This window comes from Balaenoptera musculus, chromosome 2 (genome assembly GCF_009873245.2).
Source record: "Balaenoptera musculus isolate JJ_BM4_2016_0621 chromosome 2, mBalMus1.pri.v3, whole genome shotgun sequence".
NCBI classification, from domain to species: domain Eukaryota; kingdom Metazoa; phylum Chordata; class Mammalia; order Artiodactyla; family Balaenopteridae; genus Balaenoptera; species Balaenoptera musculus.
The window spans coordinates 145,492,262-145,504,583 of NC_045786.1; the positions used below are offsets into that span (position 1 = coordinate 145,492,262).

The window sequence follows — 12,322 nt, forward strand, 5'->3', positions numbered from 1 at the left end:
ATGCATTCGTGTGCCCTTGTACTTATTAAATATCTCCCTCTTATAGATGAACAGTCTTCTTTACTGCAGTCACTTGGATATGCCCTTTGCCAGCTTCATCATTCCTGCCTCACTTCTTTTTCCCCCAGTCCTTTAGAATTAGTATCTTCTGAAGCTCTCCTAAATTGTAGAGCCAGTATTGGACATAATTGGCTAGTGCTGAACGCAGTGGGAGGAGTCGTCCTTAATCACTATCCTCCACATTATCTGTCACCCGAAGGCTTATTTGTTATCTGTGCAAGTAGTCACAGGAAACCCATCAGTTTCTCTCCCCTTGGTATCAGGCCAGCATTCAGCCTTTGGGCAGATTTTGCCACAGTCATTTGACAAGTGACTAATTGCTGCTCTCCCCCTCCTGAAAATACCATCCCAGCCGGTCTAAAATCCGTCCCTCTGTGTCATGCCTGAATAGTGGTGACTCCAGGTGTTTCCTTCAGCAGCTCTCGGTGGCACGGAGAGTGGCTGGCAGGTGTTTTCTGTAGGAGGCGGTGGCCTCGATGATGCAGAAATTGCAGAACAGTTTCCCAGGCCCTCATAGCTTCAGTACTTGGGGCTTTGACTCTTTTTTTTTTTTTTTTTTTTTTTTAAATTTATTTTTGGCTGTGTTGGGTCTTTGTTTCTGTGCGAGGGCTTTCTCTAGTTGCGGCAAGCGGGGGCCACTCTTCATCGCGGTGCGCGGGCCTCTCACTATCGCGGCCTCTCTTGTTGCGGAGCACAGGCTCCAGACGCGCAGGCTCAGTAGTTGTGGCTCATGGGCCTAGTTGCTCCGCGGCATGTGGGATCTTCCCAGACCAGGGCTCGAACCCGTGTCCCCTGCATTGGCAGGCAGATTCTCAACCACTGCGCCACCAGGGAAGCCCGGGGCTTTGACTCTTAACATGCAGGCTGCCCTGTCCTGTGGGGTTCATCCCTTTGCAAGGTCGGCAAGCAGGTGTAGCTGCTCCTCTGCAAAGTGGCCCCCGCCGTGACTGGCATCCTTTTTGGAAACTAGTCCTCTAGCATCGTCTCCTAGAAAGTTTTACCACAGCTGGGAACGTAAATAACCAGGTTACAGCGCATTTGGTTCATGGTTTCGTTTGAGCAACAGGTCAGGATGAGAAGTTTAGACAGATTCAGACTGTCCCAAATTCTCAGATGCCCCCTTGCCTCTTCTCCTCTGTTTATATGACGAATCATGCATATGTGTGTGTGCCCTCTCCTCCTTTTCAAAATTCATGTCCTGTAAACCCTAGTGTTCAGAGCAGCACTGTTTACCACAGCCAAGACATGAAGCAACCTAAGTGTCCATTGACAGAGAAATGGATAGAGAAGATGTATATTACACAGTTGAATATTACTCAGCCATAAAAAAGAATGCAGCAACATGGATGGACCTAGAGATTATCATACTAAGTGAAGTAGGTCAGACAAAGACAAATACCATATGATATCACTTATATGTGGAACCTTATAAAATGATACAAGTGAACTTATTTACAAAACAGGAAAAAACTCACAGACAAAGAAAACAAGTTTACAGTTACCAAAGGGGAAAGGGTAGGGAGGGATAAATTAGGAGTTTGGGATTAACAGATACACACTACTATATATAAACTAGATAAACAACAAGGACCTACTGTATAGCACAGGTAATCTATATTCAATATCTTGTAATAACCTGTAATGGAAAAGAATCTGAAAAGGGATATATATATATATATATATATATATATAAAACTGAATCACTTTGCTGTACACTTGAAACTAACACAACATTGTAAATCAACTCTACTTTGATTAAAAAAAAATTTTTTTTTAATTCATGTCCTGGAATGACCAAACAAATCAAAGGTTGGTCCATTTTTAGGAAAGGGGAAATGTCCTATACTTTATGTAAGAAAGAAAGCTAGTGTCTCTTCGTGTGGAATCCAGGAACACCCTGATTAAATTCTTAGTGCTTCCAGTTTAGCCATACTCACAGCTACTCTCACTTTTTTCTACAGATAGAAAAGTAGCAGATACTGCACTTGTCATTTCCTAACATATCTATTGCTCGTCTCTTTTTGTTCCATATTATTGGCTTCTTACACAATTCCTGGGGAGAGATTTAATTTGCCATGTGTACAACTAAATTGCAGCGTATTGAATTAACATGAAATCTCCAGGATAATGAAACCACTCGGTTCCCCTTTGAAAGTATGAAGCTGACAACTTCATTTCAGTTGTTTTGTAATTAAAGCCACTCAGAGATTATTTGGGGAAGTGTGTATGTGCAGGTCCCTCCGAGTGGTTCAAGGCCAGCCAGTGGGTCAGCTCCAAGGAACCCCACCCTCCTGCGCCTCCAACACACACACACACACACACACACACACCCTGGGCCGGGGAGGGGGCCACAGAGGAAGGAGGAGACAACCCATTGTGGAGTGGGAAGAGTTGAGGGGCTAATGCAGTAGCTCTTAAGCTCTAGGGAACGTGAGAGTCCTTTGGGGGTTTGTTAAAATACACATTTCTGGGGCTCTAGGAGATGGGAGGTGAGCCAAGGAATCATTATTTACATCAAGACTTGCAGGTGACCAAAGTTTATGGCTGCATAAACACTGCTCTGATGCCTTCCCTTTCTTGATCTTGACTGTGTGAAGCTGGATTTTGATGAAGTCATAACAATATGATAATTCCCCTGGATTCGAGTAGTTCTCAATGGATGTGCACACTTGGGGGAGATTTTTGCCAACATACACAACTCAGGCACCACCCCAACTCTGTTAAATTAAAATCTCTGGAATTAGGGCCTAAGGATGTGTATTTTTAAAGCTCCCAGGTGATCCTCCTGTGACAATCGAATTAGGGGGCAGGTGAACAAACTAAAGTGCTCACCTTCGTGCTGTGAGTTGTACACAGTAAAGAAGGAAGAACCACCAATGGATTAGTCATTTGTTTTTGCTTTTCCATTGTTCCCAAATCTAATCAATTGTTAAGTAGGGCTGTCCTTGATTATAACCATTAGTGAACAAAAGTGTGCTGGCATTTCACACCTGGGAGCTAGTGTCAGCTGCCCTGTTCACAGATAAAACCAATAATCAGGGTCTGTGGTCACAGATAAAACCAATAATTGGGGTCTATGGATAATTAAGCATTTATCCTTTTAAGAATACACCTGTAAACAGAAGCATACTCTGTAGATTTAATTATTTCTTGCGGTAAAAATAAAGCAACATCCAGTTTTAAATAGAGTATGGGTAAAATACACTATCTTTGTGCATAACTCTCCCTTGCATTTAAAACAGATGGCTAATTTGTCATTTATTTGACAGTTTCCTTCATCAAATATTGCATGCCTACAATGGCCAGGGACTATTCTAAGTAGGGAGAATATAGTAGTGAACAAAACAGACAAAAATTTCAGCCCTCATGGAGCTTACATTTAAACTGGGGGAGACAGATGATAAACAAGATAAAGAAATTAAATATATAGTGTGCTTTGTAAATACTAAAGAGAATCCCTCTGTGCAATAAATATCTTACTGAGAGTCTACTGTATTCTGGCATTGTTAAGTATACAAAGATATCCCTGCCTTCAAAGAGTTTTATCATCTAGTACAAAACCTGTTAAATGCCTCTCAGGGAAATAATGGTAGTAATTTAATTTACATAGGAAGGAAAGAGCTTCAGAAACCTTATATGCTGTATACTTTACTCTTGCCTTTGGTGTTTCTAAGCCTTGTCCATAACGCTCCCTTTTATGGAGTACATACATTATGACTAAAAGCAGCATAGCTATTTCGTAAAACATGGGGGAAAGATTTGTAAATTAACAGACTATGCAATTTACTTTGTTTTCTCATGGTTAATTATTTCTATTTTGACCAAACTTTTGGTCTTTGAAAGCCCCAGGGTTTTGAATACCGATGTTATCGTATCAAGATACTTACTGATGAGAAATGTAAAATATGAGCAGTCAAATGTACCTCTGGTACAGTGGCTTTTAGGGTCTGAGTCAGGGCCACGCACGGCATCACCTGGGAACAATTTAGAAGTGCAAATTCTCATGTACCCCACCCCACCCAAGCTCCCGACTCAGAATCTCTGGGTTGAAGCCCCACAATCTATATCTTAACATGCTGATGAGGAAGAATGGCTTGAGTCATTCAAACACACGTTACTCACTTGTGGATCCCAATCAAGGCAGGTGAAGCAAGCATGTGATTATCCAAGATGCGAGGTGAGGACATTAGACACGAATTTGTTGTTTTTCACTTAATTGGCGTCTGCTTCAGACACTAACCAGGGTTGAGGCTTGAGACATCTCCACATCTGGGCTACAAATGTGTATGAGGTAGGTATAGCTGGGTGAAAAAAATCTGCAAACTAAAGGTTAGATCTTGTCTCTAAGTAACAAATAGCTGCAAACCTGTCACATGCTTTTAAAGTATCCCAAAGGCTGCACTCTTGGTATTTCAGAAGCTTCTCTGGGTTGATGGTCCCTGTGTTGATAATGCATTTGCTGTTAACCTGGGTCTCTGGTGTTACTGTCCGTGGGCTTGTCTGCCTCTATCTTTATGTGTCTTTCCCTGCTTTTGTCTTTTTGGTTCACCTTTCCACTTTTAGTCTCTTTTCCATAACAGAGACCTACTATTATTTTGTTCTTATTGATTCATCAATAATATACTGCACTTATGGAAGAGTTTTGCTTTCCCTTAATTTTATTTATTTATTTTTTTGGCGTCGCCCCGCGGCAGGTGGGATCCTAGTTCCCCAACCAGGGATTGCACCCGCGTACCCTGCAGTGGAAGCGGGGAGTCTTAACCACTGGACCGCCAGGGAAGTCCCATTCCCTTAATTTTCAAAGCAAACAAATGGGATATCTGTTATCAAGAGGTAAAAACTAAATGAGATAGCATTGCTTTTAAAGTTATGTTGCCCTTTGAGGTTCTGTGAGGGGTCTTTTCTTTCCCCTTCTCCCTAGATAGAAAAATCTTTGGGGGAAAATTGTTAGAGGGATTATTAGAGTATGGTTAGTCATTTTTTAAGTTATATTTTCTATGAAGTTTGAACCTGGTTCCTCCTTCTTAGTTTCAGAAATAAAGGAGATGGTTACATTTAATCGGAAGTGTTAAGACCCACTTAGTGTGGAAAACCCTCGAGATCACCTTTGCCCTGTGTCCTATTCCTCCCCCCACACTCTGTTCCCCTCTCTCCAGTCTTTGCAAAGCCTCAGGGACTGATACGGCCTTCTTTCAGGTGATCTATTTTTGCTTTGTTTTTGTGGGTGTGTTTTCATTAAAGTATAACATGCGTACAAAAAAAGGCACAGGGGATAAATATACATCGGGTTGGGTTTTCCCAAAGTGAACCTCCCATGTCATCGCTACCCAGATCAAGAACTGGAACTTGACCAGCATCTAGACACCATTCCTCCTACATGTCCGCCCACCCAGTCACCTCCCACTCCTCCCCAAGTGAACACAATCCTGAATCCTAAGTCATACACTCATTTTGCCTTACACTCATTTTGCCTATTTGGGGGCTTTGTGTAAGTGGAATCATCCCATATGTATTACTCTGTGTCTGGTGTCCTTAAGTCAACATTATGTTGGGGAGATTCATCCGTGTGTTACAAGTAAGTAGCATTTGTTTATTTTCATTGCTGTATTATATTTCCATTGTGAGAACACACCACAATTTGTTTATCCACTCTACTGTTGATGAGCATTTGGAGTATTTCCAGTTTGGAGATAATACAGGTTCTTGTACATGTCCTTTGGTACATGTATATATGCACTTCTTTTCAGTATATACCTAAGAGTGAAATTGCTTGCATAGGATTTATACATATTCAACTTTAGCAGAGACTGTGAACCAGTTTGCCAAAGTGGTTGTAACAAGTACCCACCTGCAGTGTTTGAGAGTGCTAGTTGCTTCCCATCCTTTCTAGCACTTGATATTGTCTTTTTAATTTTAGCTGTTCTGGTAGGCATATAGTGGTCCCTCTTTGTGGCTTTAATTTGCATTTTCTTGATAACTGATAATGTTGAGCACCGATGTTTAATGGTTTTTAGATATCCTCTTTTGTGAAATTCCTCTCCAGATCTTTGCCCGTTTTTCTGTTGGGTTGTCTGTCTGGTTAATTTGTAGAAGTTAGTTATGTATGGATAGGAGCCCCTTGTTGGATGTATGTTTTACATATATTCTCTTTGTCTTTTGATGAATGGTTCTTAATTTTAATGGGGTTCAATCATTTCCTTTACAATCCTATTAAGGAAACCTCTGCCTCTGTCATAAAGATGTTCTTCCATGTTACACTCCAGAATCTTTAGATCTACATTTAAATATACAGCCCATCTGGAATTGATTTTTATGTAAGGTTTGAGGTGGAGTTCAAGATTCATTTTCAGATGTGTGTATATGTGTGTGTGTATGTATGTATGTACGTGTGTGTGTATGTATATTGTACATGTATGCACACACGCATATAAAATCTCTGGACCATTAGGGTTTTATTTTTTGTTGTATTTTGTTTTGGTTTTTTGCTTAGTTTTTTATAATGAACTTTTCTATTTTAGAATAGTTTTTGATTTGCAGAAAAGTTGCAAAGATAGTACAGAGAGTTCCCATGTACGCTTTACCCATTTTTTCCTGTTCTCATCATCTTATGTCACTGTAATACATTTGTCATAGCTAAGGAATCAACGTTGCTGCATTCTTATTAACTAAAGTCCATACTTTATTCAGAGCAGGACCATTAGATTTTGACCAGTGGAAGTGCTAGTGAGGCATGCTTGGAGACCACATCCTGTTAACTAAACCTTCAGTAACAAAGTCCCCTGGAGTGACCTGTCTTTGGTCTCAGCCTAAGCTGGAAAACTCAGCAGGGCTCAAGTGGCGTGAACGTAGGTCCCATGAGATCACTGGGAAGGAAGTATGGAAATCCTGCAGTTAAAGGCCCTCTAGGTTTGTTGTTAGCTTAAACTCTCATCTCTAGTTTATTTAAAATTCTGCCTGAGTTTTAAAGGTACAATGAATAGTCTTCTCCTTGAGTCCTACAGGACTTTAGTTTTGTAATTTCTAACCAAAGTTTAAAATACATTGGTGATGAACAGTTTTTTATTTTTAATCACCATGCCTAATATTACATCCCCAGGACTTACTTATAACTAGAAGTTTGTACCTTTTGAACCCTCTTTAGCCATTTCACCCACCCTCAAGCCTCCACCTTTGACAACTACTCTGTATCTAGGAGTTTGGTTTTCTAATTTTTTGAGGAACCTCCATACTGTTTTCCATAGTGGCTGCACCAATTTACATTCCTACCAACAGTACACAAGGGTTCCCTTTTCTCCACATCTTCGCTCACACTTGTTATTTCTTATCTTTTTGATAATAGCTATTCTAACAGGTGTGAGGTCTCATTATAGTTTAGATTTGCATTTCCTTGATGATTAGTCATGTTGAGCATCTTTTCATATACCTGTTGGCCATCTGTATGTCTTCTTTGGGAAAATGTCTATTCAAATTTTCTACCCAATTCTTTTATTCGGATTGTTTGCTTTTCTTGTTACTAAGTTGTATGAGTTCTTTATATATTTAGGATATCAACCCCTTATCAGATACATGATTTGCACATATTTTCTCCTGTTCAGTAGGTTGCCTTTTTATTTTGTTGATGGTTTGCTTTGCTACACAGAAGCTTTTTGGTTTGATGTAGTCCCTCTTGTTTATTTTTGCTTTTGTTGCCTTTGCTTTTGGTGTCAAATCCAAAAAATCACTGTCAAGGAGCTTACTTGCCTATGTTTTCTTCTAGGAGTTTTACGGTTTCAGGTCTTACATTCAAGTCTTTAATTCATTATGAGTTAACTTTTGTGTATGTTGTAAGGTAATGGTCCAGGTTAATCTGATAAACAGCTTTGTAGAGAGTCAATGTTACTGATAGATGCCATGGGGAAGGAGACCTCAAGGTGCCCCTTTGGCCTTGGAACGGAGTGTATAGAGAGCTGTATGACTGATCCAGTCTTGTCTCCCCTCTTCAGCTCGGGCCTGGGGAGTGTCACCGTGACCCTTAGTTCTGAGGAAGGGAGGACAGAGGGCCATTGATACTCCCAGACCTTTTACTGCTGGCTTCCCCCTACCACTTGCCTCTTCTAGACTTCACCGTAACAAACTTCAGCGGTGCTAGCATACTTCAAAGTGTCCCTGACTGTCTTAACTATTTTTACTTTTCAACTTAAAGTGCAGAATAAGCCCCAGTCACCATCTTTCACTTTGACAGCAGACCTTTAAATTAAAGCGAGAAAGCAAGGAAGGCCAGCCAGCCCCATTAATATTTTATGAAATATTCATTGTTCTTTAACCTGGCCATAACCCCTGTCCTGGACGACGCTTTAATAGCTGACATACTGACCCCAGGGATGCACACACGCACACGCGTCCTTTTGTCTCTGTCCTGCTTCTCCTCAGTACTATGAGCTCCCGACACTCTGCCAGCCCAGTTGTCTTCACCAGTGCCAGAAGTTCACCGAAAGAAGAACTGCATCCTGCCACCTCCTCACAGCTCGTTCCTTCCTTCTCATCCTCCTCCTCCTCCTCCGGTCCTAGGACTTTCTACCCGCGCCAGGGCGCTACTAGCAAGTACCTAATTGGATGGAAGAAACCCGAAGGAACCATAAACTCTGTGGGATTTATGGACACAAGAAAGTAAGGATTCTTTTGCTTCTCTTGCTGGGTATCTTGCTTTTAACATGACAGAGAACAGAAAAGCTTGGGGCAATTTCCTGCAAGAGAGGAGGCCGGGCTAAGGGCTGGGAAGAGGGTGGTTTGGTAGGGAGATTTTTTTTTTTTTTTTTCCTAAGTGAAACTTGTCTTAAATTGTTTCTCTGCCACATTCCTTAAATAAGATAGATTGCAAAACATTCAGATTTGAGAATCTTAAGTCTCCTAGAAAAGAGTATGTCTGAAGAACAAACTTCAGAATAATCGCCCCTCTGGTGCTAAGACCACACTTGTCCCTTTGATGCTATTAATCACAGCCTTCCCGTGTAATTCCTAAATGGTCCAGGAGGCACCAGAGGGACTCTTAGAAAGTAAGTGACCACCTCTGAACATAAAGAACTTTTTGACAAAGTAGTACAGCAAAAAATAAATGATTCAGTCAATGGCTTTGTTTTTGTTTGTACAAAGATTGCATTTGGGATTCATACCCTGTGGGCTTTAATTAATAAGTCTGTTGCTAATTTTGGCTTAGTGGAGTTAATAGTTTCCTGTGAAAGAGTGATTTGTTCTTCAGGCTTTTTATTTTGTATTTCAAATTGGTCTTGTTTCTCTAACAAGCATTTATCTGAGTAGATTCTAATGTAATTGAACAGAAGTGATTCTCCTTTTCTCTCCTTTAATAGCTCTCCATTGACTTACCTCTTTCAGAGCCCATCGTACCCTTGAGTCAACCTTGTCGACTTAATTTCAACCCTCTCTTCCCCTTCTTTCAAGGCGTCATCAGAGTGATGGCAATGAAATAGCCCACACCAGGCTGCGTGCCTCAACCAGGGACCTCCGGGCATCCCCAAAGCCAACCTCCAAGTCCACCATTGAGGAGGATCTCAAGAAACTCATCAATCTGGAAAGCCCAACTCCTGAATCCCAGAAGAACTTTAAGGTACAGGGTAGAACTTGGGGTAAATAGCAGTTAGAGAGAGACCGAATAGGGCAGTTGCACCCTCCAGGAAGTGGTGGTTCCCGGCTCCTCTTCATCAGACCCCACTTCCCGCCATCACCTAACTGTCCCAGTAATTGGTTCACATGTTTTCCAAATGCTCTGTCCCTGCAGCCACATCTCATGAGTCGGGTTTATATTAACCTGTCCCTACCCCCATAGCGTGTTTTCTTCCAATGTATCCTACGTACAGTGCACAAGCTACGCTTTCTTGACATTATTACTCAGATGACGTTGCTTCTGAGAACTCTGCAGAGACACCCATGGCTCCCTTGTCAGGCAGAAAGTTTTCTGAAAGGGCTTTAGTGCCTTCTGTCCGAAGGGTCCCCGTCCTCCTTCCACAGTAGCCCCCAGTGTGTTTCCTGCCCTGTGTGTGTCCACAGCACCCTGCACTCCGGCCTTGCCTCTGCCCCCTGCCCCTGGCCAGGCAGACCTACCAGCCATATACTGCATGCTGTTTAGTCCAGCAAACTAAGTCTGCACGTTTACCTTCAGAACTTTCCAGATTCTCTTCACTTCGTAAAACCTTCTCTCCACTCTCAGAATTCCAGACTAGAAATGCCTTCTCTGGAACCCAGCCACCCTCCCATCAAGTCCCGAGAACTTGCTCAGAGTTGGTGGGTATGTTGGTGGCCAGACTTTTGCGTGAACACGAGGAAGGGTTTGTTCTGCTCACCTCAGCTTGGAGGACCCTTGAAGCACACCTAAGGCTCTCTGCTTTCTTGTCCTCTGAAGTGTGCAGTCTCACGCTCCCAGGCTCAGAGCTAGTGTTGGCTTAGCTGGGCCCAAAGGTATTTCACTCCAAGCGTTAGGTATTCCTGTCTGCAGTGTACCGGGTGGCCCCGAGAGAAGGGAGTCCACCCCCCAGAAGGTCATGGCTACAAACTTTAATGTTTTCTGTTCTCTGTGTTCTTAGTTAAATGATTTGTAGTCTCTTTGAAGTGACTAGAAAGCTTAATTTAAGAAGACCTTTGAGAACTGATTGAAAATGGAAGCTGACATATTTCCTTAACCACTCACCATCCTCAAACTGTGATCAGAGGGTGAGAGACATGCCCAGCTGGATGAGCTGTGTGGTCTTGTCTCATCCAGGCTTTCTCGTCACCATTCTAGTGTATGTGCACACGTACATGCCTCTGCGTATGCGTGTGTCACACGTGTGTGTGCGTCTTCCTTCAGACAGGTCAGATATACCTCCTAAACTTACAAATCAACATTTACAGAGATGAAATGTGCTCCAAAGACCATTCTGGAGTTTTGCTGAGAAATCAGTGAGTTATTAACATAAACATTAACATCATAAATCATTTTAAAGACTTGCCATTCTGGATTTCTGTAATTTCTAGTTTATAAGCCAGCACTTAACAGTTCTGACTCATCACCCAGGACACAAATGGTTTCCTTAGCAACCTTGCAAAAGATAGTACTTGAAACTTCTTTCTTTATCCATCAAAAACCAAAGAGGTATATTAAAATTTTTAACTACCAGTTTCAAAATAAAAATTATTTCAGATTTTTCCTTTGAGGTTAGAGGAAAATAAAACCTGCCCTGAAAGGAATCTTTCCACCAATTCTTAGTTTAACATTTTTGGAAAGGAGCAAGCTCAGAGCTTTCATCCTTTTGATTTACTCATGCAGTGGAAATAATTGAAAGCAAATGTCTGTCTTGCCCTTATTCAGTCCTTGGCTTTTATTTCCAAAGTGAATTACTTTAACATTCCTATTTGAAATAGGAATGCACATTCTTTATGTTGTGACTATATTACCGTGAGACCCTCTGCAAAGAAAATGCTTCTGCTGGCTAAACTATTATGGTGAAAAGGCTGGAAGCAGGAGCTGGAAATATGCTCTGTTTTCTCTCTCGTTTCATCCTTTTTGGTTTGGTTTCAGATGAGTTCAGCTAAGTAGCTCTGCGTGTCTTGTGAGACTCATCATCTGAATGGCCGTGCCTCTGCTGTGTCAGTAAGGCTGACATGCCCTTGAGAGGTCTTCCCGGCCATGCCTGGCTCAAGGCTCCGAGCCACTGCATCAGGCTTCAGGGTACAAGGAGTAGCCTGTTTTGGGCTGTGATACTTGGAACCCACTCACGCCACATTGGCTTTCTCAGATAGCAAGTGCTACCAGTGAGCCATCATGAATATCAAATGACGGGGTTATTCCCCAGCTCGTTTGCCAGCAGAGTGAGATATGTGCTGCAGGACGTGGCAGGGCTCTGCTGGGCAGGCTGGAGCTGAGAGGTGGGTGGCTGCAGGGCCCCGAGCAGCTGCTGTGGAACTCGTATCTCAAGGAAAAGGGCAGAGCTATTAACGTTCTAAGAAACCTCATTGGCAGGCAGAGCTGGGATCACTGTATTCTCCCTGAGGGCTGCATGCGTCTGGCAAGTGAACAGACAGTAAGTAGTGCAAACTGAGAGCCTTGCTCTCCAGCCAGTACTCTCAGATACAGACCAAAGGAAGAGGCTTCATGCGGCTCTAGTGTTTAGGAAGAGCCAATACTTGCTTATTGCAAGTGCGGGTAACCCGGTCCACTGAGAGCCGGGAGGGGTGAAAAGAGTGAGGAGGGGAAGGAGACGGACCTGAAGCAAGATGCCACCTCTCTAGGCCT

General features: G+C 42.4%; 1 protein-coding gene across 7 annotated transcripts in view; it reads left to right on the top strand.

Moving 5' to 3' along the window:
- Positions 1-12,322, top strand: part of SIPA1L1 (signal induced proliferation associated 1 like 1) — a 375,846-nt gene that overhangs the window by 341,838 nt on the left and 21,686 nt on the right. For all 7 annotated transcript variants that reach the window (XM_036842740.1, XM_036842743.1, XM_036842742.1 and 4 more), the window contains 2 exons: positions 8,470-8,706; positions 9,496-9,661. In XM_036842740.1, coding sequence (XP_036698635.1) covers positions 8,470-8,706; positions 9,496-9,661 — 403 coding nt within the window. The remainder of the gene's footprint in view (positions 1-8,469; positions 8,707-9,495; positions 9,662-12,322) is intronic.